The 23,853-nt window shown below is 43.8% G+C and overlaps 1 protein-coding gene across 6 annotated transcripts; it reads left to right on the top strand.

Annotated features, from left to right (window-relative positions):
- Window positions 1–26: 26 nt before the first annotated feature.
- On the top strand, window positions 27–22,510 carry LOC111945102 (RNA polymerase II elongation factor ELL2-like). Of its 6 annotated transcripts, none has more exons than XM_086867842.1 (11): window positions 30–145; window positions 1,051–1,230; window positions 11,033–11,099; window positions 12,357–12,601; window positions 14,665–14,791; window positions 15,207–15,297; window positions 16,625–16,946; window positions 18,928–18,994; window positions 20,629–20,800; window positions 21,234–21,278; window positions 21,420–22,510. In XM_086867842.1, the coding sequence occupies exons 7-11, from the start codon at window positions 16,661–16,663 to the stop codon at window positions 21,516–21,518; spliced, it is 669 nt and encodes a 222-aa protein (XP_086723968.1). In that variant the 5' UTR covers window positions 30–145; window positions 1,051–1,230; window positions 11,033–11,099; window positions 12,357–12,601; window positions 14,665–14,791; window positions 15,207–15,297; window positions 16,625–16,660; the 3' UTR covers window positions 21,519–22,510. The 6 variants fall into 6 exon arrangements, with proteins under 6 accessions (XP_086723965.1, XP_086723968.1, XP_086723966.1 ...); XM_086867838.1 differs by lacking the exons at window positions 30–145; window positions 1,051–1,230 and adding exons at window positions 8,105–8,249; window positions 8,484–8,897 and having other exon boundaries at window positions 12,360–12,601; XM_086867839.1 differs by lacking the exon at window positions 1,051–1,230 and having other exon boundaries at window positions 27–145; window positions 12,360–12,601.
- Window positions 22,511–23,853: the final 1,343 nt, after the last annotated feature.

Here is a 23,853-nt window from a genome sequence, read left to right as displayed (position 1 = left end):
AGCAAAACCTTTCACCTTCTGGTCATCCCAAGATAAGCAGTGAGGGGAGTAAGGTCACAACCCGTTGCTCAGGGATGTCACAGTCCACAGGTTGGCCACATCAGCCTCCTCCACCTGGTGCTGTCACAGCAGACCTTCCATCCCTGTAGGTACATGGCATCAGAGAGAAAAAAAGGAATATAATTTCTTATTTCCAGCTTCTACCTTCCCATATTGCTCCCTCCTTGGTCACCTGCACCTTGTGTCTGTGCCTGGGTGTCTCATCATGCTTTCAAAGTTCTCCCTGGGATACACTGACAGGGCACAGGGAAATAATTCAAAGCTGTGCCAGAAGGCATTAGTGAAATTGGCCAAATAGAAACTTTCTAACACAGTTTTGAGTATTGGAAAGCAGGCATTCTTTATTACACTGTGCTGGTCACTCAGAGGATCCCTCCTCTAATTGAGTGCCCCGAGTGTCAGGTGAACAGAGTTTTTATCGTACACACTGATTACATGTTCATTCGCTATCCCTTCTTACTTTGATGTATATTTATTACTTTATTTTACAAATTTGCACCCATTATTGGAAGTCCTTATAGTTCTTGGGGTTCTGTCTTCAATATCCAGTGTACTTTTTAGGTGGCTGTCCCTCGGCCCTCACTTTTGAGTAAGCACAATATCATTTTTTGCACAATAACTTCTGCTTTGTCAGCTTTGCAGAGCTGAGCTGGCATCCTGCTTTTGTTTTGCATGACTTCTGTTTGCCTAAGTTACATCCTTCATCCACTTCTTCAAGGCTGTGCTGCTCTGTTCTGTGGTCCTTACCAAGTCCCGCCTTTTCTTGAGATAAACTTCCTTGTGGGAACTTGTTTCTTAATACTTCTATTTCATTTTACAGCATAAGGCCTTATAACAGGTATAGACTGATATTTTTACAAAGCCAGGTGACTAAAATTTGGTCCAGATTTCTTCAAATCCCTGGGAGATGTCATCTTGAGCTAAGGAGTTTTGGCTCTTTTGATTCTGGAATAACGTATCCACGATTTTGCTCTGTCCATTTCAATGCAGTAAGAGTTGGCAACAGAAGTTGGAAAGGTCCTACTTTGGCTGTAGCAGAGCAGTTCCCCAGTCTTTCAAGCACACCCAAGCTCCTGGTTGGAACTTGTTCACTGGAATGTCCAGTCCTGTTGATCTGGAGATCACCACTCTTCACTGTAAATCCTGTAAAGTTTTACTGAGAGAAATGAGGTAATTATTCAGATCAACCTCTCCTTATATGTGTGTGTTTCCTGAAATGTGTGGTACTTGGTAGGGTTGATCATACAGCAGCCCATAGGGGCTGATTTTGCTGGTGTCCCATGGTTGAATTCTAATTTGAAGTAGAGCAACAGGTAAAGCTTGGACCCGTGCCAAGGAGGTTTCCTAACATATTTTGCCTGACTGCAGTTTGATTGTATGATTCATTCTCTCCACTTTGCCACTAGCTTGGGGCCTATAGTGAGCATGAAGATCCCAAGCTATTCCCAAGGCTTTCCTAACCTCTTTTAGCCCTTCTGCAATAGTGGGAACCTCTGTCTGATGACGTTCCCAAAGGCAACCTCAATTTAGGTATTACTTGGTTCAACAGTATTTTAGCCACTTCCCTAGAGTGGTTGGTGTGACAAGGGAAGTCTTCTGGCCAGCCAGAAAAGGTATCCACCAGAACTAGGATGGATTTATACCTCCGTGTTCTGGGAAATTCAGTAAAATCCATCTGCCACTATTCACTTGGAACACCTCCAGATTCTATGGCTCTTAGTACTGCATTGTGAACATTATGTTTGTTTCTGTTACAAACTATACATTTTTTGAGTCTTGATTGTACAATCTGAGCCATTTCAGACCCAATTATAGATTTTTTGCAAATTTTTCAAAAGTTTTTCAGTAGTCCAGTGAATGGCTCTGTGTTTGCAATTTGCTATTTCACACAAGAGTGATCCTAGGACTACTCTTTGCCCAGTTAGGATGACTGCCAATCTTATGGATGAAACCTTGCTTCTACACTTTAAATTCTTTGTCAATCCCTAGAACTATACTCTGGTTTTTCTACTGGGAGAGGTATCTCTGACAAGAGTGTTAAAACTTTGTTTTCTAACATGTCTTTTTCTGCAGCCTCATTGAGCTTAATATTTCCCCATTTCCACTTTGGTCTTATCTACTTGGTGTGCTCTGCAATGCCTGATGGCACCTTCCACTGGTTTCTTGATACTTTCAAGTTGAGCCAAGATTTGTTTTCTGTTTTTGATGGATGTGCCTTGAGATGTCAAAAGGTCCCTTTCTTTCCAGAAGTCCCATTTGCATGTACCACTCCAAAACTTTATTCTGGGTCGGTTCAATTGTTAACTCATTTTCCTTTACCCAATTGCAAAGCTCAAGAGATTGGAATTAGTTCTACTTTCTGGACAGAAACATCAGAGGGGAGTGCCCCCAGTTTGATTCCCAACCTCGTGTTGTGGAGTCACTGCATATCCAGGTAGCTGGAAAGGAAGATTGAGGACATGGTCCTGTGTCAGCAGCTGCTCCTGCTGCCCACTCTGGCTTTGGCATTTGCTATGCTGCAGGTATGCAGGTGTAGCAGGATTTCCTGGGGGAAGTGGTAGCACTGCTGACACGGCCCTGAGAGTCCAGGGGCCCATGGCTGTGCCCCCCAGCACAGGGGGTGAGCCACGGGGGGGCAGAAGGGGAAGGGCATTAGAAGGGAGAGAAAGCAGTGTCCAGGGACCGTGTGAGGGAAATAACAATTTATGTCCTTTTGGTTGAATGAAGAGTTCCAAATGCCCTGCTAGAGCTGCTGGTGGATTGGCCTCTTGCAGGGCTGGGGAGAGCCCTGGGGCTAAGGTCCCTTGTCCTTTTGGGGCACCAGGTCCACCTGGGCAAGTGGCCCCTGTTCCAGCCAGGAGCAGAGGTGCTGTTCCTTCTGCCCTGGGCAGAAGGACCTGCCACTGTCAGCCCCTCTTGCCACAGGTCCTCCTGATGCTGGTCCTGCCCTGCAGGGATGGGCACAGGTGGGGAGTGGCTGTGAAAGCCTGAGCAGGGGGTTTAACATGAACTGCTCTCAATGAGTTGTCTGGAAGTGAGAGTTTTCCTTTTTCTGCCAACCAAGGCTGTCAGTGTTTCTGTGTTTGTATTAATCAGAAAGATAAGAGTATAGGTTTGTGGTTTAATGGTGATCAAAGTAGTGTCTGAATTCAATTGATTTAAATTTTTTTTTTTTTTTTTTTTTTTTTGTAAAATGACAGTTTGTCCATGAAAAGTCTGCAAAACACGCACATCTTTTTGGAAGTGCTCAGAACCCACTGTCTGTGACCTCAATACTAGCTGAGTGACCCTTCAGAACCTTGAACTGACTAAGCAAAGGCATGAACTCTTTTGTCTTTGTTTAGAGGAAGAAAAATACCAAACCTGGAAAATCTGACTTATTCAAGAAAGTATAATTCTGTTCATCATTCATTCAGACACCTGTGAAGCCAGGCCAATAATGCTCTCTTCAATGGTTTAACACAGCTGATTGACATAAAATCACTTGGAATTTTGGCCTCAACTGTCAATGATATTTTGAATATGAGAAAGTCCATTTGGGGGAGGAACAGAATGCATTTGGACCATTCAATTTTTAAATTTTATTTTCAACACACAGATCCTCTCATTTTTCCTTCTTTAGCCTTAAGCATTAAAGTCAATCATCTGCAGCTCAAACGTAACTGTTTCTGCTCTTTTGCTTAATTTTTTTTTTTTTTTTTTGATGAGCTGAAAATATTCAATTGTAATTTGCTTTATAGAATTGTCAGTGTGGGACTGGAAAAAGACCACATGACTTTCTCCCACCATAGATTTTTAAATATTTTAAAATATTTTAAAATCTTATTATAAAGATTATTTGGCAATATTTAATTTTTGCTTTCTTTGTAACTTTATTAAGTCTGCACTTTAAAACAAGAGCTACCTAGCAGGCTTTCAGTTCAATTACAGCAGCTGCTTTTCAGCTGGCTAATTTTCCTGTAGGACTAGACAAGGAAAGTAATCACTTGCATAATAAATGGAATTGATTTGTGCTAACTAACTTGTAACTATTTGGAAAGTTCCTATTAGAAGCAATCAAAAGAATCAGTGTTACAAGGCAGATGTACCCCTTGACAGATGTTACAGATTAAAATTGAGATACAAGATTTAGTTTGGAAGATAAGTGATGTCCCAGGATGAAAATAACCTTGAAATAGACAAAATTAGAACAACTTTAGGCATCGGGCCTAAAAATCATTAAATATAAGACTAATTACGAGACTTACATAACATAACGCTTGGTACACACATGTAAACCTGTAAGGTTATCCAAAGAACAATGAGGAAGAGGAGAAGCCTTCGCCAAAATACCCTAAAAGAAGACTGAAGACCCCCTAACACCAAGTGAGGCATGAGCCATGAAGAAAAATGACGTAAAGTCAGAAAAATGAGAAATAGGAGGAAACTTAGGGGAAACATTAATGAATATGTACAAGCATACAGTATATAAGTTTAGCTTGAAGTGCTTTGTTTTGTACATGAGGCACAGTAAGAAACCCCCTCTGTACCCTGGTCAGTTTTGTACGTGAGGTGGGGTGAGAAGCCCTCCCCGTACCCCAGTCGGTTTTGCTTATGCTTTAATCATACTTAATACTTACTGGCAAATTATATATATAAATTGTATTTTTTATTTAATTGTTTTCTTTTATTAAACGGTATTCTTTTATATCAAATTACTATTTAATTTACTAAATTCTATTCATTTTTATTTAAACTGGTGTTAACTCAAGGGACCTGGTTGTCTGAAATTCTAATTTCATTTATAACAATTGGGAAATTGAGTTTTCCACATTGTTGCAGTGTAGGAATGGTATTCCCCAGTTTAGTGCTCACACTGAACCACCTCAGACCATGTGCCACTCACTGACTTCCCCACCACTTTCCCTGTGGCAGGATGGAGAGGAGAACACAAATAGGTAAAGATCATGGGTTGAGATAAGAACAATTTACTAGAAACAGCAGTGAAACAAGAACACAAACAGTAACAACAACACTAAAAGCAGAGTGTACAAGAGGTGAATGAGTCACATAGGACCACAAAGGACTTGACACACCCCATGACTTACAGCACACTGGCCAAGGAAGAACAAATGCCTTCCATTTCCACCTGCCATGTGGGAGGTGGCATGCAATTACCCCAAGGTCCTGTCCATGCTCCTCCTGGCTGCTGCAAAAGTTACCCCTGTCCTGGCTGGATCCAGGACACAGGATCTGCCCTGTGTCCTGGATCCTGCTCTGGATGAGAGCCCCCACAGCATCTGCCCTGGCAAAAGGGACTTGAGGACAACCTCTCACTCACTGACATTCCCCCTCTGCCCCTGCCCCAGCTGCCTTTTTGCCTCCATCCCCTTTTTTTGCTGCAGCAGTGCTTAGGAGTACTTAAAATGCTCCTTTCCAGTTTTCTTTAAGTGCCTCGTTGCTCTGCATTTTGACATAGACACAGTTTCCAGGTTGATGAGATGTACCTGAGCATGCAGATTCATCAGGGATGGTCAAACCAGAAACCTGTGCAAAGATGAGAGCACTTGTCCCAGAGATAATAGACATGGTCTTAAATTTTCATTTCCTATCATATTATTTTCTCCAGAAAGGATTGCAACTTGGTGAGGTCTTCCATAGAGCACTTCATATAGGCTGACTTTTTCTTTAGAAGCCATCTGAATTGTGGTTCTCAGAAGGGCAAGGGGAAGTGCTTGTGGCCAGTGAGTTTTCCTGACCAATTTTACTCCTTTGTCTTTTTACACTCTGATTTGGTCTCTCAACCTGGCCACTGGGGTATGACCTCCATGGGCTAAGTAGGTCCCATTGAACTGGGAATGTTTTGCATAGATTTTGTAGAATTTAAGGCATGAAAAGAGAATCTCTATCTGATGACATTCCAAATGGGATCCCCAACCTGAGTATTATTTCTTGTACTTCTCTAGCTTTGTTGGTGTGGCAAGGAAAATCCTCTGGCCGTGCAGAATATGTGTCCACTAAACCTAATAAATAGCTATATGGCTCTTATTGAGGTAACTCAAGAAAATCTCTTTGGCATTAAGCTCCTGCACTACTTCCCTTTTTTGTGATAGTTACTGGCAGTCTTCTGTAAAACTGTGCATTGCTCTGTAAGCAGATTTTACGTTTTCTCTCTATACTTGTCACAATCCCTGTCAGCCTAGCGCTAAGTAGCTGCCTTTTCAAATTGTCTACCATGCTTTCAATACCCCAATGAGTTTCTTTATGTTTATCTTCTACAATTTATCTCATTGCTTGTGGCACTCTAACTTGTTGGTTTCTTGCTACCCACCACCCTTCAGGATTCAATCAGGCATTAAAAGCTTTTGCCAATTGATTATCTGCATCATGGTATTTTGTGACTGGTTTGGAAAGGTTCACAACTTAGGAAAAATTGCTTTGTTCTGCCACCTCTCTAGCAGTTTTGTCTCCTACTCAGTTGCTGATGCTGGCTGGTGTTTGTCTGAACTGGTGAGCTTTGCAGTGCATTATTGGTACTTTAGCAGGGAACTGGACACTCCCAAAGCTTTCCCTATTTGATTGGAGATCCTGATTCCTTGTAGAAGGATCGAGAAACATAGTAGGATTCACGGCAGTAGGTGTCTTTAGTGCCATGTCTTTAGTTCCAGGAGTACTGCCTGTTACTTTAAGATTCTGCTCAGGGATAACCAGTGACCTCCTTTTTGCTCTAAACCAGACACAAGCAGGTGCAGGACAGAAATTGACATTTATTTCCCCATTAATTTTCAGACCTATTCAATCAGTCAGGACCATGGGCCCTCCTACTTTGATGCACACAGGCCATCCCTAAAGTACATTATTCAGTTCTTTTTTGAGAAATATGCTCCTTTCCACTGGTTCTTTCCTGCATTTCTAGTCTTTGAGCTAAAAATGGATCTACTGTGCAAGGTGAAGGCAGTCATGTATGAAGAGTGCCAAGAGCTCAGTCAATTCTGGTAACCCCAGAGTAGAAGTCATGAAATTTAAGATAAGAAGAGCCTGTTGGACATTCAGGAGTCCAGTGTAACACCTCCTTGATTTCCTTTGATGTTTCATACAAAGGCTTTTCCAATAGTCTGTAATTGGGGATCCATAATCAAGACCATGCAGTCAATCACAAAAAAGGACACAGTTCTAGATCTGGTGTTTGACAATTTGCTTTCTTCCTTTCTGTACCTCAAACTACCCTGTCCTTGTGTGTGTGGAAGCCAGGAGACCAGACATGGACAGATATGGACATGGTCTTGTAGAAAAACACACAAAAAAAAAAGGAAAGACAAGATTTCTTGGGAAATGAGCTTTGGAAAGTAATACAGGACACATTTTCAATTACATGCTTTTGTTCCCTCCCCCTGTAATGACAAGACAAGAGTTTTGGTGCATGGTTTAAATCAGGAATAAGCTTGTGTATGGGGAAAATGCAAATATAAACACAGTGTAAAATATTTTCCAGATGTGTCAGTAACTTCAATGGCCACCAGTAGTCAGCACACCTATCAGCCTGTAATTGTGTTCAGGATCAGTGCAGGCTCTTCCATGTCAGCTCCTCCTGCAGGGCACGTGGGGGCCTGGGTGTGCTGCTGGCTTGCTTTCTTTTAGGAGGCTGGGATGAGGAAGGCTCTGGGGGTTTTTGTCAAGGAGATGATATTTGAGTGACCATGTACGTGCTCAAAGGCTCACAGACTGACCGGCCCACGGCAGGACTGACCAGTGCTGGGAGGGCTGCACCTTGCTGCCCTGCTTAGAGGTGTTAAGCTGCTCCTTCACCTCGGAGACAGCCAAGTACAACACTTTTGTGCAGAAACACTCTGTTAGCCCTGGTTTGCACAGCTGCAGCAACTGGGATGGTTGGAGCACCCCTTTCTGCACTTGGAAACCAGCTGAGTCATTCATGGGACAGGGCTGGGAATTCCCCACATTTGCCCATTTGGAATTCCCTCTGCCCCGAACGTGTCACATCCCGCTCCTCAGTGACATCCCACCCAGCCTGGAACATGGAACTCCCCGTTTCCAAGGACACGTGGCCATTGTCACCGGCACACAGCAGGCCCGCTCAGACCCTTCCGTGGCTGCAGCGAGAGCGGAGGTGTCACAGTGCTAGGGAGTGTTGCTCCAAATTGCTTGGTTCTAGCACAAGGTGATCAAGAGGCCAATCCACGCACTGAGTGGAGGTAATTCTTTACAGTTCTGTGCAGAAAGTGGGGCTCAGTGGTCAATCCACAAAGCCACTACCACAGGAATCAGAATGTTTTAGTATTTAGACCTTTCATCAACTAAAGTAATTAGTGTTCTTTGTCTCCAAGTTACCTAGTTCTTCTCATAATCACTATTCCCTCTACTATTAGATTATGATCCTGTCACTTCTCATGCTAATTAGTCTGCATGTTCTGTCTCTCTGTTCTTAGTGAGAGCTTTCTGGAGTGAGTGGCCATAGTTTGCCCTGCCGGAAATTCCCTTTTACGCCGCTGGAGTAGATTCAGCACAGTTGCTGCTTTGGCTTTAGTAGTTGGCTCCTTGTCTTGGGGGTTCTGTCAAATGTCCTTGTGCCCATAAGTTCTGCATTCTTTGTGTCCACCATCAGTGGAACAAACTTCTTCCCAAGCCTTGCTAAGCTCCCCTAGGTCGGAGATAACTCTTGCCTGTCAAGCCCTACACCTTCAAAAGGCAATTCAGCCAAGAAGTAATTTGCCTTTCCAACACCTGGCCATCACTTAGAGCTTGTTGGCTAACACAGGGCTCTAATCCACACTGCGCCCCGCAGGGCCCCCAGCACCACTGCCATGCCCGTCAGGGTGACCCAGAGGTCCCAGGACCAACAGGTGAGGGGTGACTGTCGGGCTCTGGGCGTTGACACCGTGGGGGCTTGGCCGTGGTTTTGGTGTCAGGGGCTGCTGACCCTGCGGGTCCTGCTGTGCAGGGCTGGGGCCCCACTGGTGCTCCAAGGGCCCCTTTGAGGCAGCCGCCCCGCTGGAGGCGATTCACAGGGATGACACCCAGGAGGTGCCAGTGGAAGTCACAGGTTCCCTGATGGAAGTGGCTCTCAAGGATGACATGGAGGAGGTACCAGTGGAAGCTGGAAGTACCCCATGCTGTGACATTCAGTAACCTCATGCTCTGGGCATGGCTTTAGGTCCAAATGCATGGAATTCTCATTGTCCCATGTTTTTAATGGGATCACTGAAAATGTAAGGATAAATGAAGCCCTTGAACAGGAATTTTTTTTGATATTAGGAGTAGCCATTACTTTATTCCTGGCTCTGGTGCATAGTGGAGAACTTCTGCCACATGCATGCCACTTCCAAAGCTGTTCCACTTATTCATACCTTTTTATCAAACCAAGAAATTGCTGTTCATGGCTTCTAAATGACATCATTCTTCTCATTAACTACTTTTCTATTGTATTGGCTCGGATATTGGTGTCACCTTTCTCATTTCAATTAGCCCATATTTTTCAGACTGTTGATTAACTTTTTCCCAGACGAGTTGTTTTGAGCTCTGAGGCAGAAATGTTTTTATTAGTGTTTGTCTCCTGGTTACTCCAACATGTTCTTGGAGGGCTATGAAGTGTAGATTCCAGGTGTCCAGCCTTTTATACCTCAGGCTTTGTTCATTGAAGCTTATCAGGGTTAGTTTTGGAAAACGACAACTTCTGGTGATCTAACAATCCAGTTGTGACAGTTGACTGCCAAAAGATTCTTAGCTACCTGCTCTCTAAAGTGGGAAATGACAGTGCTTAAGACTGATAGAGTGCTTATGATTAATATACTGCTTATGATTAATTAAACAATTACTTACAAAGTTAATTAAAATAATTAGGTAGGAAAAAATGCAGGCTAAACAAACAATGAACAACTGCATAAGTAATGCAGGCTTACGTTTTGGTCACTTACATGATTGGTTTCCCTTCTTCTATAAAATGCACAGATGCTCTTAGAGCATAGTCCTTTGTTAAGCTGATGTAAAAGGATGTGAAGTTCAGGTGACTCCCTGTTCCCCTTCATGTCCTCTCCCTGTCCCAAGCTCTGCCAGTAGTGATGAATGAAACAGAAATATTAATGGAATTGTGTTGAGGCAACACTTTGTGCAAGTGACATGGATGAAGGATGAACAGTCTCACAAGCAAAATGTAGAAGGATTTCTAAAAGACTGCTGAATATTGCTTTCACAGATATTTGCAAGTGATCCTCCTATTTCTTGAAAAGTTCAGGCCAGTTTCAGATGAGCAGCTTTTTAGCTTCACTGACAGCCAGTTTTGCCTTCAGAATGAAGCCCTTGCATGGCAGTCAGGTGTTTTTGTTAAAAAATATGATTATGCCAAAAGACATTTTAGTGATTTTTAAGCAGCACATTCAGGACTAAGTGATGAGTTCAAGCCAAGCAAGCCAAATTTTGTCACATCTGACTAACTTAGGATAAACTGTTTCCATTTTAACATCTATGCAAATAATTGCATCTTGAGCTGAGGAAACGAGCAAGGGTTTCCATGCCTTTTACAAATGAAGTTGATATTTTGCAGTTGAAGTTGTTCTTGGAGCTGACTCCAGAATGGGTTTCCTAAGTTCCAAATAAATCCCAGTGTGGGTTCCTGCCCCAACTTTGTGATCTTTCTGTGAACCACTCTTGCCACGTTTGTTAGCTGAGTGCTGGCCAGTTCAATTGCACTCAGGCACTTGATTTCAAGGGAAGCTGGTGCCCATAAATTCCAGCAACTGGGAAAGGATGACTTGGTACTTGAATGCTTGGCTGCATTAGAGGCTAAGTGACGGTCATGCTCTCAGGGCAGTTTTGTAGCCGGCTGCTTTCAGAGGGAGAATGGTGTCAAAGCAGCCCTTTGTAGTTGATAGGAGAGCAAACCTTTCCAAATTCAGCTCTTGTTTAAAATTAGGGACCTGCTTAGTCAGCAGGAATGGAGTGCGGGCTGAACGTTTTACAGAAGATTTCTTTTTCCTTTTAGCCAAATACTGGGGAGGCGTCACACACTGGAAGTGCGCAGGTTGTCAAATTGTCTAACCCACTTGGAGGTATGGTTGCTTTTCATATTTTGCTCCATGTCTGTAAGACTTGAAACATGGTAACTCATTTTTGCAGCATATTCTTGAGACAAGGGGGTGTGTTCAGAGATCTCAACTGCGGGTGCTTTGCTCTTAGGTCAGCTTTGCAATCTCTTGTCACAATGGCATTCAGCCATTGGCCTGTTTTCCCCTGAGGAAGCCTGCTTGTTCTTCCTTGTTCCCATGCTGATTGACGGCTTGGAATTTTGAGCATTGAAGTCAAGGGTTGCACCACTGCAAGCACATTGGGCTAAACCATTCACCTTAAGTGGAAATTGAAAGAAAATGACTTTGAGGAAGTTGCATAGAGAATTTCATCAGGTCAATATGCAAAACTTTGCTTGATTTCATTTGTTGTCTTGGTCATTATTAGGTGACTGTTGCCACAATACCCTCTTGGGTTCTTTTCAAGGCAAGTGAAAGGAAAGTCATGATGTCATCTTCCCCATGGATTTTGTCATTTCCCACCAAGAAAACACTCCAATGTGCTTAGGTGGTGTCGTTTGTTTTTTATCTGTTGTGAGTGTTGTTTCCCCAAGGAGCCTGGCTCCAGGCACACACAAGGTGGACATTGCCATTGCAGGCACTCCGTGGTGCTGCCTGCAGCAGTGAGCTGAGCCAGGCACAGCCAGCTGCCCTGAGAAAAAGGAGCTCTCACCTGGCTGTGGCTGCAGTCCCCTGCCTGCAGGGACATGCCTGCCACTGGAAGGGCAGCTCTTGCCCTGCTTTAGCTCAGTCTAGAGCATTTTATGGCAGCATCATCCTGGCTCTTTGGAGAGACAAAATTCACCTTGCCAATTTCTCATTGGGGATGTTCCGTTTCACATGTGAATGATGATTTGTGTGATTCTTGGTGGTGATTTACATAGATCCTAAGGGCATATTTAACATTTAGTGACTGGGGTCTGAGGACTGGCAGTGGTGGGACAATCATGGAACTTGGGGCCACTTTTGCTTTGGGCTGGCACTGGGAAACACAGGTGAGACAGAACTGGTTGCTGGTAGGCTACAGGGTGCCTCTGCAGCATGCTCCATGCAGTATCAGTTAGGGAGCGGGATTTGTCACAGAATCAGAGAATGCGCTGTGTTGGAAGGGATCCACGTGGATATTTAAGTCCAGCTCTGTCCCCAAGAATTGCATCATCCTTTGAAATCAAGTTTCTTGACTTCTCCCAGCCTCCCATTTCACACTTCTTTATCTCTTTTCCTTTCCTTTGGGAAAACAAGCAGATGTCAAAAGAGCTGAACCGAGCGCTTCATGTCCTGAACCAGAGGGAAAAAAAACAAAGCCCATGAAGCCTGCAGACAGTGAACAAAATCCTTGCACTGCTGTTTATCACCGACCCTACAAGGACAGGGTGATTCACTTACTTGCTCTGAGGGCCTACAAGAAGCCAGAGTTACTTGCTCGCTTGCAGAGAGATGGAATCAAGGAAAAGGATAAGGGTACCCTTGGAAAGATCCTCCATCAGGTGAGATTGTGGAGTTTGTGACAGCAATTTTTCCACAGTACTACTCTCTTCTTCCTCATTTTCACTTGTTCCTATCAGCCCTCTTTCAATTAGAAATTAGAAACTAAGCAGTGGCTTATAGAATGCTCCATACACCTAAGTTCAGTTTGTCCATCAACATAGTCCAGATGCCTCAAGCTGCAAGTCCATGTGAGGAAAAGGAAAGAAAACTTCAAAATATTTGAGGTCTTGGTGTTTTGCTAGAATAGCTGGCAATGAGTAACACTTTGTAGGGTTGTTGCTGCTCATGCCTCTTTTAATCCTCTCTCTTTTCCTAGCACTGTTGAACTGTTTCATGCAGTAACTTCACAGGGGTTCCTTGATTTTATGAAGTGGTTTGTAGTGGTACCTAAAATTTCCTAGGATAAGTTTGAGAGGAGAGACGTTTGGAAAGTGCACAGGGCAGCATTTCCTTTTAACAGACTTGGTGACCTCTCAATGGTACTTGGCTTCTGCTGGGATCTGTGAGGATTGCCTGCCAGGAAAAGGTGTTCCAGGCAAAAGCTCCATGATAAAGGTGGTAGCCTAAACTTGAGCACAGGGTTTCTTTCCTGTCGTGTAGATTGAGTCTTCATCTTGCTTGGAACAATGTTATTCAATGCCTTCTCCAGTGCTGCTCTATCTTCTACTGCTATTTCTTTAGGATAAACAGTTAGAAGATGCACACCCATGGAAAGATGCAGTGGTTTTGTCCTTCTGTTTTAAATATTTCCTGTTCCCTTAGGCTAAATGTCAAGTAGGAATATTTCTTTTTTAGGTAGGAAAAATTGTTTGGAATATAGTCAAGGCAGGAAAATTCAGCATGGACAGAGTTTCAGTTGATCCCACAGGGACTTTTTAAGAACTTGATAGAAGGATTTCATTCCTTGACATTCTGAAGTTTGTTGCTGTGGTTGCTCAGGGCAGTGGCAGGGTTTTTGCCTGCTGAAGACACAAACTGGCAATTTCATCAGAGCCATATTCTACCATCCCAAGTGAGGAAGCCCATTTAGATTTCAAATAGATTAGAAAAATTTCACAGTTCAGCTCCTTAGAAGGTAGAGGGTGAAAACATTTTCTCCTGTTCCACTGCAATGTTTAAGATTGCTTTGGAGGTAATGTCCTGTAGGAGGTGTGAACTGCCTCAAGGTACTGGTTTGCATTCTGAAAGGGCTGTGTGAGCACTGCACACTCAAATGCCTTGCTCAGGCTTTTCCAGATAGCAGAGCAAGTGGGAGTTTCTTTTGTATAAATGTAAAATGGGCAGCCTGAGCTGGCTGAGATGTGGTACACACACTCTTGCTTCCCTTCAAACACAACCTTAGTTCTGATTTTAAGACAGGAATTCCTAATTCAAAGTAGCTTTGTTACTTTTACATTTCTTTAAGCTGTTGACAGACAGACATCATCACAGACCCGAATCAACAATATTTAGCATGTTTTCATGGAGATAAAAAGGGTAGATTTTTACAGAAGGTGGTGATGTGTTGATCATATATTCAGTGTGCTGTAGGGGTCAAACTTTCCTGTGGGCTTTTCTATGGAACTCTGAGCAGGTGTGAAGTGGTGAAGCCTAAACCAGCCCTTTTGATATTAGTGGTCTTGAGGTTTTACTACTGCATTTTACCTTTTTGAGTAGACTTGGTAGTTGTCTTGAGGAAGATATGAAGCTCGCTGCTTTTCAAAGGAATACAGCAAGGCATGTGCATGGCCTTCTCATGGCAGCACTTTGCTGGAATGAACCCTGGCTCTGCCACATGAAGAGGGACTCTGGGCCTGACCACAGTTCTGTCTTGTAGCACTACATGTTGGTTTCCAAGGAACACTTGCTAGATAGAAATAGAATTATGTGGTTGTTTCTATTTGGTGACACTTTAATATAGCTGAAAACTCATGCAATAAGGGAATCATTCATCTCTCTACCAAAAGATGTTGTTTAGTTCAAAGTGGGTGTTCACAAATCATTGTTGAGGACCAATTCTATTGCTTTAGTTTACATACAGCACCCATCATGAATGGTTGTTCTCTTAAATGTCTGCCTGTAGGTAGCCAACCTGAATCTAAAGGATAATTCCTACAGTCTGATGGAATATCTTTGTTGGAAAGCATTCAGAACAATTGGCCTGGCTATACTGATGTAGACAGAGAGAATTTGAAGTTGATACTTTCCAGGTAAGTTCAGTCTTTAGGGGAAGGAGAAGAGTCTTTTCAGAAGAAGGCCTTAGGAAATGAAGCCTGGATTCTCAGAGTACGCTGAGGTAGCAGGGACCCATTGGGATCCAACTGACGGCCAACTCCTGGCCCTGCACAGGACACTGCAAGAATCACACCATATGCCCAGGAGTGTTGTTGAAACACTTCTTGAAGCCTTGCTGCACTGACCAGTGCCCTGGGGAGCCTATTCCAGGGCTCAAGCACCCTTTGGGGCAAGAATATTTTGCTGACATCCAGCCTAAAGCTGCCTCAACTCATCTTCATGCTATTTTCTTGAGTAATGACACTGAAGTTCAGATTTACCGGCAAGGAAATACTTATGGCTGTTGACCATTTAGAGCTTGTAGCCTGAACTCTTGCACCATCCTTCCAGAAAAACAGCTCCATCTCAGAACACAAGCAGCACCAGCCAAGAGCCATCTCTGGAAGCTTCTAAGAGAGATGCTTCAGCAAGGCCTGCTCAGGTAGTTTGTGCATTTTTAACATTCTGTAGTGTGTATGAAGTTGCAGCACACTTGCTAAATAGCTTTCACACACTTGCTGCTGGTGTAAAAGCTGTGCTGGGAATGTGCAGGACCAGGCCAAAGCACGTTAGTCAGTAATTCTGACTGCTGGCACAGGAAGGTTGTGATCAGAAGAGAGGCTCCTGCAGGGCTCAAGCAGCAGCGTCCTGAGCCAACTTGCTGCTCTGCCTGGAGCCTTGAGCTCAGTCTCCACCCTCAACTCATTCCCTGCAGAAGGGCTCAAAGGATTAGCTGTGCATGTATGACAGAGGCACGTGAGAAATCTACTGTACATGAGAAGCTTCAGCATGGTGGAGCAGATGGGGCCCTCTCACTCTCTTTCCCCCCTCTCTCTCTTTCACTCTCTTTGTTGACTCCAGCTCCAGACTATGCACATGTCAGGACCAATGCAGGATCTCCAGACCCTTGATATTCTCTCTTGTGTCTCTCTTTTCTCTGCCTTTATTTTTCTCCTGTCTCACTCTGCCTGGGCACAGCATGGCTGTCCTGTTCTACTCCATCCTCGGCCCTGAAGTTTGCAGTGGGAGTGGGGAGCTTGTGGCCGTGTGCTGTGGCTTTGGAGCCAGCACCTTTGAGAAGGTCCTTGGGAGGTGCTGAGAGATGATTGAAGGGCACTGAGGAAAAGTGAGGGCCCCTTAGTCACCACTTGTGAAACTCTCTTATAAAAATTTCAAGATCCCCATCTATGAGCTTTTGAGTGTGAAGTGTGGGGTGGCTGCTGGAGTGAAGGTCACTCTTGTTGAAAGCACAAGAATTCCTTACATGTGACTGAGGTTTTTGTTCAGCCTGATGAGAAATCACAACCAATCATCACACCTTGCACTGACAGATTGTGGCAGTGAAGATTAATCCCGTCTTTACCACATAAAACCTGAAGCCAGTCAGGTGCCTCTTTACTAAATCATGTGGGTATGTGACAGCAAAAGCTGAGTCTCTTCCTGGTGTGTACTAGTGGAAATTGAGACCTAGGCAAAACAGACCAGACCTCCCCCTCTGTGGGGAAACCTTTGATAGAGCTGCTGAAGGGAGTGTCTTTCTCCCATGACTTGGAAGAAGGACATGCTAAGTCTTAAGATGAGAAAGTAGGAGTGAGATAGAGAATGTATTTACCTGCAGTATTTCCTGGTTTCAATGTTGTTTTCATTTAAGATGTATTTTCAAGCACTGCCAGTTCAGAAATGCTACTTTTTCAGAATGGGAGAGAAACCTGATCTAGATAGATAAATATATGGACATAGATGAATGAGTTCTTTTGTTATTGTTGCAGAAACGGCCTCTGGCTTCTGACTTTAGCGGTCCTGTGATGAGCAAGAAGCGGAGAATTGCTCGCCAGCTCAGTTACAACCAGCCAGCAGCTGATGCCCACTTCTCTTCCTTGCTGCTGCCTTCCACATCCACTTCCACTTTGAACATGTCTCCAAGTGTTGGCTCCGTTTCCCCCTGCACCTGTGAGGTGCAAGAACAAGACAAATTTCAGAGTTCTAGCATCCCAGAGCCTTCTGGGGTGCAGGAGGAGATCCCCAATTCTAATGGAAAGAAAAACCAACCGGGGAGGCTGAAGCAGCTGTGTCCCTGGGAATTCGATGAAGGTATTAATGTGCTGCCTTTCCTAAGTCCTGGGGGAATAACCGTGGTGTAAAGATTTGGTTATTAAGAGAAGCTTCTGCCCAAATTAAGGTGCAAGTGCAGCCCTTTTCCAGTGTCAATAGTAAAAATGTTATTTAACAGTTAATACAAACTGGGGAGATAAAAAGAAATTAGGGAAGAGAGGCAGGGTGGGAGAAGAGAGGGGCATTAAGTAGGAAGATATCAGTACCATGTGGATTCTGTGTTGTCCAGTTGGTCCTTCTTCCCTCTGGTCTTCTTGGTGGTGGGGGTTCCCAAGTTGCTCTGGAAGTACCACCTTTATAGTGGATCCACAGGGTGCTCACAGATGTTCCCACACCTTGGGCTAGAAGTGATGGAAGTGTTTATTCCCTTACCCACAGTGGAATGTTTGTCTAGTGTCCTAATTGCGAACCTTCAGCACTGTTAGTCCAAGGCTGGTGCTTTCCTTCATGCCATCTGTGCTTCTCTTAAATTCCCCTTGTGCTGCCTTATCTCTTATGGGAACATCCTTCTTGGACAGTGTTCTCAAGTAGATAATTGTGTTCTTGCACCTGCTGAAAAGGCAGCTTTGAAGGCTGCATACATAAAGGCACTGCTCTACATTTCTGCTCTACCATTATTCCTTGCTTGATGGTCATGAAAATCCAGACTGCTTTTTCTGCCATTGCATTCCATTGTTACTCTTGGTTTAAAAGACAGGAGCAGCAAAGGCCAGAATCTGTGCTTCTGCAACCTTATCTAAAACTACCTTAATTTTTAGAAATTCTCCCTCTGTAGTGCAAAACCAATCAAGAAGAAAGAAATGTCCAATAGATTGCTGTTGGGAGAACGTGGTTAAAAGGAAGAGCCAGGCACTAGAAAGTTACAGGGATTGGATTTTTTTCTTTTCATTTGATTTCTAGTAAACACACAGTTGACTCAGACAGTTGATTGAGCCACCACTTTTTCCATCAGCAGCTTTTCAAGTCTGCATGCTGGAGATAGAAACCTGTCAGACATTTACTGCAGACTAGTTTACTGAAACATGTAAACATCTCAATGATTTCATCATTGTTTGTTGAACTCAGCCTTTCCATGGCAACTCCATGGAAGCTACAAAACCTGGCCTGTGGTTTCCTGGAGTTGTAGTTTGAAGTGGCCTGGGAGCTCCTCTCCATCCTAGCTGCAGAATTTCTTTCTTCAGAAGCTCTAGAAATGGTACAGACTGAAAACAGCATTGAAAAGCTAACCAGAAAATCCACAAGGAGTACTTGATTTGTCATCAGAGGGACACACCCAGTACGGCAGAGTTCAGTTGCTTTGTTAAATCTATGTCTTGTCCCTTTTGGAGGTTGAGCTTGCAAATGACAAGGGTTTTTTAGCCTGGAGGCATGTCTGCTCTTGCAAGTGGTGCTGTGCTTGTAGAGACAGGTGCCTTGAGATGGTCTTTGCACATTTCTTCTGCACATACACATGGTAGCTGCAAACCTTGGGATGTCTTTTGGAAAGATTCCTGCTTGAGTCTCTAAAGATGTGAGCATTGTTCTTCAGAAGCCTGTTAGAAAATTCTGCCCAGCTGCTGTTGGAAAAATCTGTACTGTGTTTCAAGTTGGGGCTTAGGCTGAAGCTTTTGTGTGGACTGAGCTATGAGAGCAAATGCACTTTTGGAAATGAAATGCCCACCCCAAAGCTTACCAGCTGTATTGAACATACTGTGATTATTGCTATTTCTGTCCAGTTTAATTACCCCTTTGACACTTCTGTTTATACTTCTGCTACACCATGTAGCAATGCAGAACCTGTAGAACAAAGTGGCCATCCTCTTTCTAAACCCTGGGACTTGGCTACTGTGGAGAAGGTCATATGTGCCATCCTATGATATAATGCTGTGAGAAGGAAGCTCTAAAAGGACTTGTTAAAGCCAATACAGTGGGTGTTTTTGGATATTTAAGATTATATAATCAAGATCCTACTTTTCTGCAGGCGAAACAAAAGATACTTCCATTGCCTCTCCATGCTCTGCAACAGCCAACCAGCCAGACTACTTGAGGTGAGTAGTGCCATTAACTCTTGCCACTCTCAGTGGGGTGCAGTGTCAAGCTGTTTCCTGTGTGGAAAGGGTAAGTTGGGGAAAGTTTGGCTGGGCCTCCAAGGCTCCGAGCTGAGATGAGCACCGAGGTGGGTTAGGCCTGGAAAGGCCCTTCCTTGCTGCAGTGCAGGTGCCCAGGGCCAGCTGCAGCAGTGGTGCTGCATCCTGTCATGGTATTTGCAGTGCAGGAGGGGAGGGGGAAGTGTGTGTGTGTGTGTGTGTGTGTGTGGTATAAAGCAGTGGGAATTGCTCTCAGCTTCTGTCAGAGCTGTGATGTTGGCAAGGGCAGTCAGGCCTCCTGCAGCCCTTGGGCTCTGGGGCAGCTGCGGCCTTTGGAGCAGGTGCGGCAGGGCCCTGGCTCATATTGGATACAGCCAGGGATGTTCCGTGGGGAGGCTGAGGGCAAGGTGGGCCCTGCAGGGGAGCAGCTGAGGGAGGCCTGTGGTAGGGCTCTTGCTAGGGGATGTCCCTGGGCAAAAGCCAGTAGTCCAGGCTATTGCTTCTCCGCTACCTCCCAAAATGTTGAAAGGCCTCTGCAGTTCTCTTTTCAAAACCATGCAGCACACCAGTCAGGTGCAGCTGGCCTGGGGTGCATCAATCGTATATGTTGTCTGTCTTGGTACTGAATTTCAAGTTGTTAAAGATTTCCTGCTTGTAAATATTAATCTCAGATGCTTTGAAGGATTCATTCCCATGAGGAAAGAGTTCTTGTCATCCAAAAAGAAGCCGGTCTTCAGGGCCAGAGGAGCAGAAGTACTGGTGTGGCAGTGTTGAAGTGATATCTATTATTCTCATTGCCACTTCATCTTGGATTTGTGTCATGAGTTTGATAGAACTGCACTTGTGTTGATTTGAGGGGGAAGGGAATGAAGAAGGCTTTACTCCCATCAGTGGCTCCAAGCTTTAATGAGCTTTGTCCTCCTTAAGAGGTGATATGGTTTTGGGTTTAGTTGTGGTTTCAGACCAGTCTGCAGTTTGTTTCTGTGCCTCTGATACAAGTGCCTCAATTCAATGGTCAGTGATGTAACTGCTGCTCACTAGAAAAATGAAATTTTATCCTTATCTCTGCTTTGCTGTTAGACAGACAAAAATGGAGCTCAAAAGTCCAGCTCTGCACCCAGTTCATCAGAAATGCAGTCCCTGCCAAAATAGTATTGCAGATGGATTTTCAAAAAGAAATGTAAATGAAAAAGTTTTCCTACCCAGAAAGAAAGAAGATAAAATTAGGCAATGTTTCTTCTCTCCCTGAAGATGCTGCGTTTGTTAGTCGTTTGACACTGGAAATCAGTGCCGATATTTCCTAAATGTGATCCACTTGCTAATGAAGAAAACCTCTACAATATAAAACAGTAGTTACTAGGTGTCATAGAAATGTGGCAGATTTTTAGAGCTACCTGACTTCATTCCCTTGAAGCACATCAGCTTATATGTAGAATCATTGAGTCCCAGAGTGACTGACTGAGAGTTTGGGGGTCTGTGTTTGACATTCACCACGTGCTTGGTGTAACAGTACAAGTGTGCTTTCTGAAATAGAAACATATCAGAATGTTCTCTTACAGTACACTCCTAGAAAAATGGTCTGATTTTTCCATTAGAAAATACGTAACTATAGTCTCCTTGGACCAACGCCAGCGCTACAAGGATGACTTCAATGCAGAGTATGAGGAATACCAAAATTTATATACTCGGATTGACAAGATCAGAGAGCACTTCACACAGCTTCAGGAACAATGGAAGTCTGTGACCGTAGGCTCTGAAGCCCATCAGGTAGAGAAGGATAAAGCCATAAAGACTGTGCTTCATCAGAGCAGTCCTTTGGATTCCCTGGAGCTGCTCAGTGAGATGCAGGGAAACTGAGGAATTGGCATATATGCTCAGACACTGCTTGGGCTGGGTCAGATTTTTGGCAAGACCCTGCCCATAAAACCCTGTTTGAGCTGTCTGAGAACAATCCGTAGGGTGAGAGGTGTCCCAAGCAGAGTCTTAGAGCATGTGCTCCTTCTGGTGCCTGTTGAGAGGCTTAATTGCAGATCTTGGGTGATACTGGGAGTTGGGGATTTGTTGTTGCAAACCTCCCAGAAGAGTGGTGGCTCACAGAGAAGAAAATCTCGGGAGTCAAACGGAATGCATTTGTAGTGCTTTAGTAAAGTTTGCATTTTATGGTGGTAGTGAAACATTCTTTGTGTGTTTTTTCTTGAAGATGCTGCTTCATCGAATCCTAGCAGATTATCAGCAGATACAACAGGTATGTTTGACACCAGATCTGCAGAGCGTGGTTACTGCTGAGTCTGGCTCAAGGCTTTTTTAAAGCAAAAGCACATCTTGTAAACTCTGCAGAAGTCTTTGCCTGCCCTATTTTTTTTATTTTTTTATTTCTCCTTCATAGGGTAGCCCCAGCTACTTTGAAATGAAGAACAGGTGCCTGTACCTCCACAACAAGCTGTCACATATTCAGAGCCTCATATCTGAATTTGACAAGCATTAAGTGGAGTCCTGGCACCAGGGAACTGCTTCAGCCAGAAATATCTATGAACTCTGGATTTTTTATTACAACTAGAAGATTAGGTTTTTAGGATTATTTACATTAGTGTTGAACAGTAGGTTATGTTATGTTATAAATGCAAAGGCAATTTCGGGTTATATAAAAGAGAAAATTTATTATCAAACAATAATAAATTCGAACAAAGAGAAAAAACCACAATAAAATAAGCAGCGCAGCGCTGGGTGGACAGGGTCTATAGGCAAGGTATAGATGCTCTCAAATCCACACCTGAGAGTCCCTTGGCCTGGGTTTTTATAGGAAGTTTGTGTCCCGAGGCCAAATTCCAAGCAGGCACCCTTTGCTAAGAGGTTCTTGATTGTTCAAAGAATAGATTTCCTGGCACCGGAGAATAGGGTCAATAGACGTTGGGCAGAGTCTCCTCATATGTAAAGAGGTCCAGGATGTCTTTTTGATATCATTTTGGTCCGGGCCATTAGGGTGGAGTGGTGGCACCCATCCTGGAGCCGATGGCTATCTCGGCTGGCTCCTCTTCCTTTGTCTAGTTTCTCCATTTCTCCAGCACAGGTGGGCAGGGCGGAGGTGCTCAGGTTCGGTGATATCTCGTCCGGGCCCGTTCCTTTGTTCATTCGATGGCCCGTGTCCTGTCTATTCTTTCGGGGCTGATGTGCCTGCTTGCGATTGTTATCTGGGTGCTTGGCTGCAATCTGTTGCCTCTCGGAGGAGAATCACGACCAGATCCGGAGAAGGACTTATTCCTATTACATGTTGTATTTTTTTATGACATCGCAATTACATATATATTTTATAATACCCTTTACGAATTTTTACTCATAGATTAATTTATTACATGTTAGCATTGAGCAATAGATGACTTTCTAAAAATGTAGAATTAGTTCAAAGAAGTTGAGTAAGTTAATGGATTTCAAAGATGATATTATTGAACTTTAAGAATAAAGAAATTTCCCTTGTGACAACTCCTTCTCTCATTGTTGCTTGTATCATATTGGAGAGGCATTTTTCTTCTGGCCAATTATTTTCTTCAAGACGTATGTTTGTCTAGTGAAATAAATTTATCAGGAAAAGGTTGAAGCCCAGTACCTCTACTATGAGGTTGCCCACATTTTAAGAAAATATTAGAGGAAAAGGAAATTCTTTATGATACATATAGGGGTGTTTTCCAACCCTTCTCCTTAATGCACACTCTTTGCCTTAAGTGGTCCAAAGAGCAGGAGTCTGGACAACCCCCTCCCCCAGTCAGCTTGTTTGGGAGGGTTACAGAGGAATGTGTTATGGGCTGCTCTAAGCTGTCAGCTGAAGCAGCTGCCAGGACTGCTTGGAGATCATGGCCTCATCTTGTCAGTGAGCCAAGGAATATCCAGATCTTTTGCAAGTGTTCTATAAAACACATGGAGAAGTGTTGGAGGCAAGGCTCATCAACAGATTTTAAAGAGAAAGTGGCTTGAAATGTCTTTATGGAGACTCTGTCTGTTTTATAGTTTTTCCAAAATAATCTGTCACAACCAGTCTTTCTAGAGAGACACAGATATTGATTCCTGCACAGACCTAAAGGGATTTTGAAGTCTAGTCTTTTACCTAAGTCTCGTGCCATTAATTTCTTCAGCTGACAGGGTAGAGGTGTGTCCAGCAATGCCATAACCTTCTTCTGGGGAAGGATATGAAATTGACTGAGGAAGGACAATATCTGGCAACAATTCAAAGGGGCCCTTTCTTTCTTGGAGACTGTTTTACCAATTCCTCAATTGTCTGCATGCCTACAATGTTTAGCCCCCTGTATGTGAGACATCTTGGGGTGTTTTGTGATTGAACACCTGATCCATTGTTGCCCTTCTGTTCTTTTTCAAGTGAAATTCAAGAACATGTCACCTCCTATAAATCCTGACGTCTCACTATATTGGGGACAGTGAGGTAGTAACGACATGGTGTCTCTTGTGATTTGAACAGGAGAGCAAGGTTTATTACTGCAGATCTTGTTTTATAGACAAGTATGCAAAGGTCCAGAAAAGTAAAATTCTTATTGGTCAGTAAACTAAGACATTACCATCATTGGTCAGTGGTCTACACCACCCCTTGACCTTCTCTTGCAATAAAACAAGACACTGAAAACACCTGCAAGGCTGTCTTCTATTTCTAATGATTATTTGGATTCCTCCTTATGATTTCCCAGGCTACTTTCTCATTCAAGCCTGAGAAAGTTATGTGACTTGCTTTTCCACAGACACTGGGTTCCCTGCTTGCCGCTTGCATTTAGCATCCACAGCCTGAGACTTGGGTCTTGCTTTGTCTGGGCCAGGGGCTG

The sequence above is a fragment of the Cyanistes caeruleus genome, chromosome Z, assembly GCF_971803275.1.
Source record: "Cyanistes caeruleus chromosome Z, bCyaCae1.hap1.1, whole genome shotgun sequence".
NCBI lineage: Eukaryota > Metazoa > Chordata > Aves > Passeriformes > Paridae > Cyanistes > Cyanistes caeruleus.
Note: the sequence above shows the minus strand (reverse complement) of the source record. Positions and strands in the feature narration are given on the sequence as shown.

Excerpts from the sequence above, each read along its gene's own strand:
- LOC111945102 (XM_086867839.1), top strand. The coding sequence starts at position 16,661 with ATGAGCAAGAAGCGGAGAATTGCTCGCCAGCTCAGTTACAACCAGCCA. Across the intron at positions 18,995-20,628 it reads AACCAGCCAGACTACTTGAG|AAAATACGTAACTATAGTCT; the intron begins GTGAGTAGTGCC and ends TTTTTCCATTAG. Across the intron at positions 20,801-21,233 it reads TAGGCTCTGAAGCCCATCAG|ATGCTGCTTCATCGAATCCT; the intron begins GTAGAGAAGGAT and ends TTTTTCTTGAAG.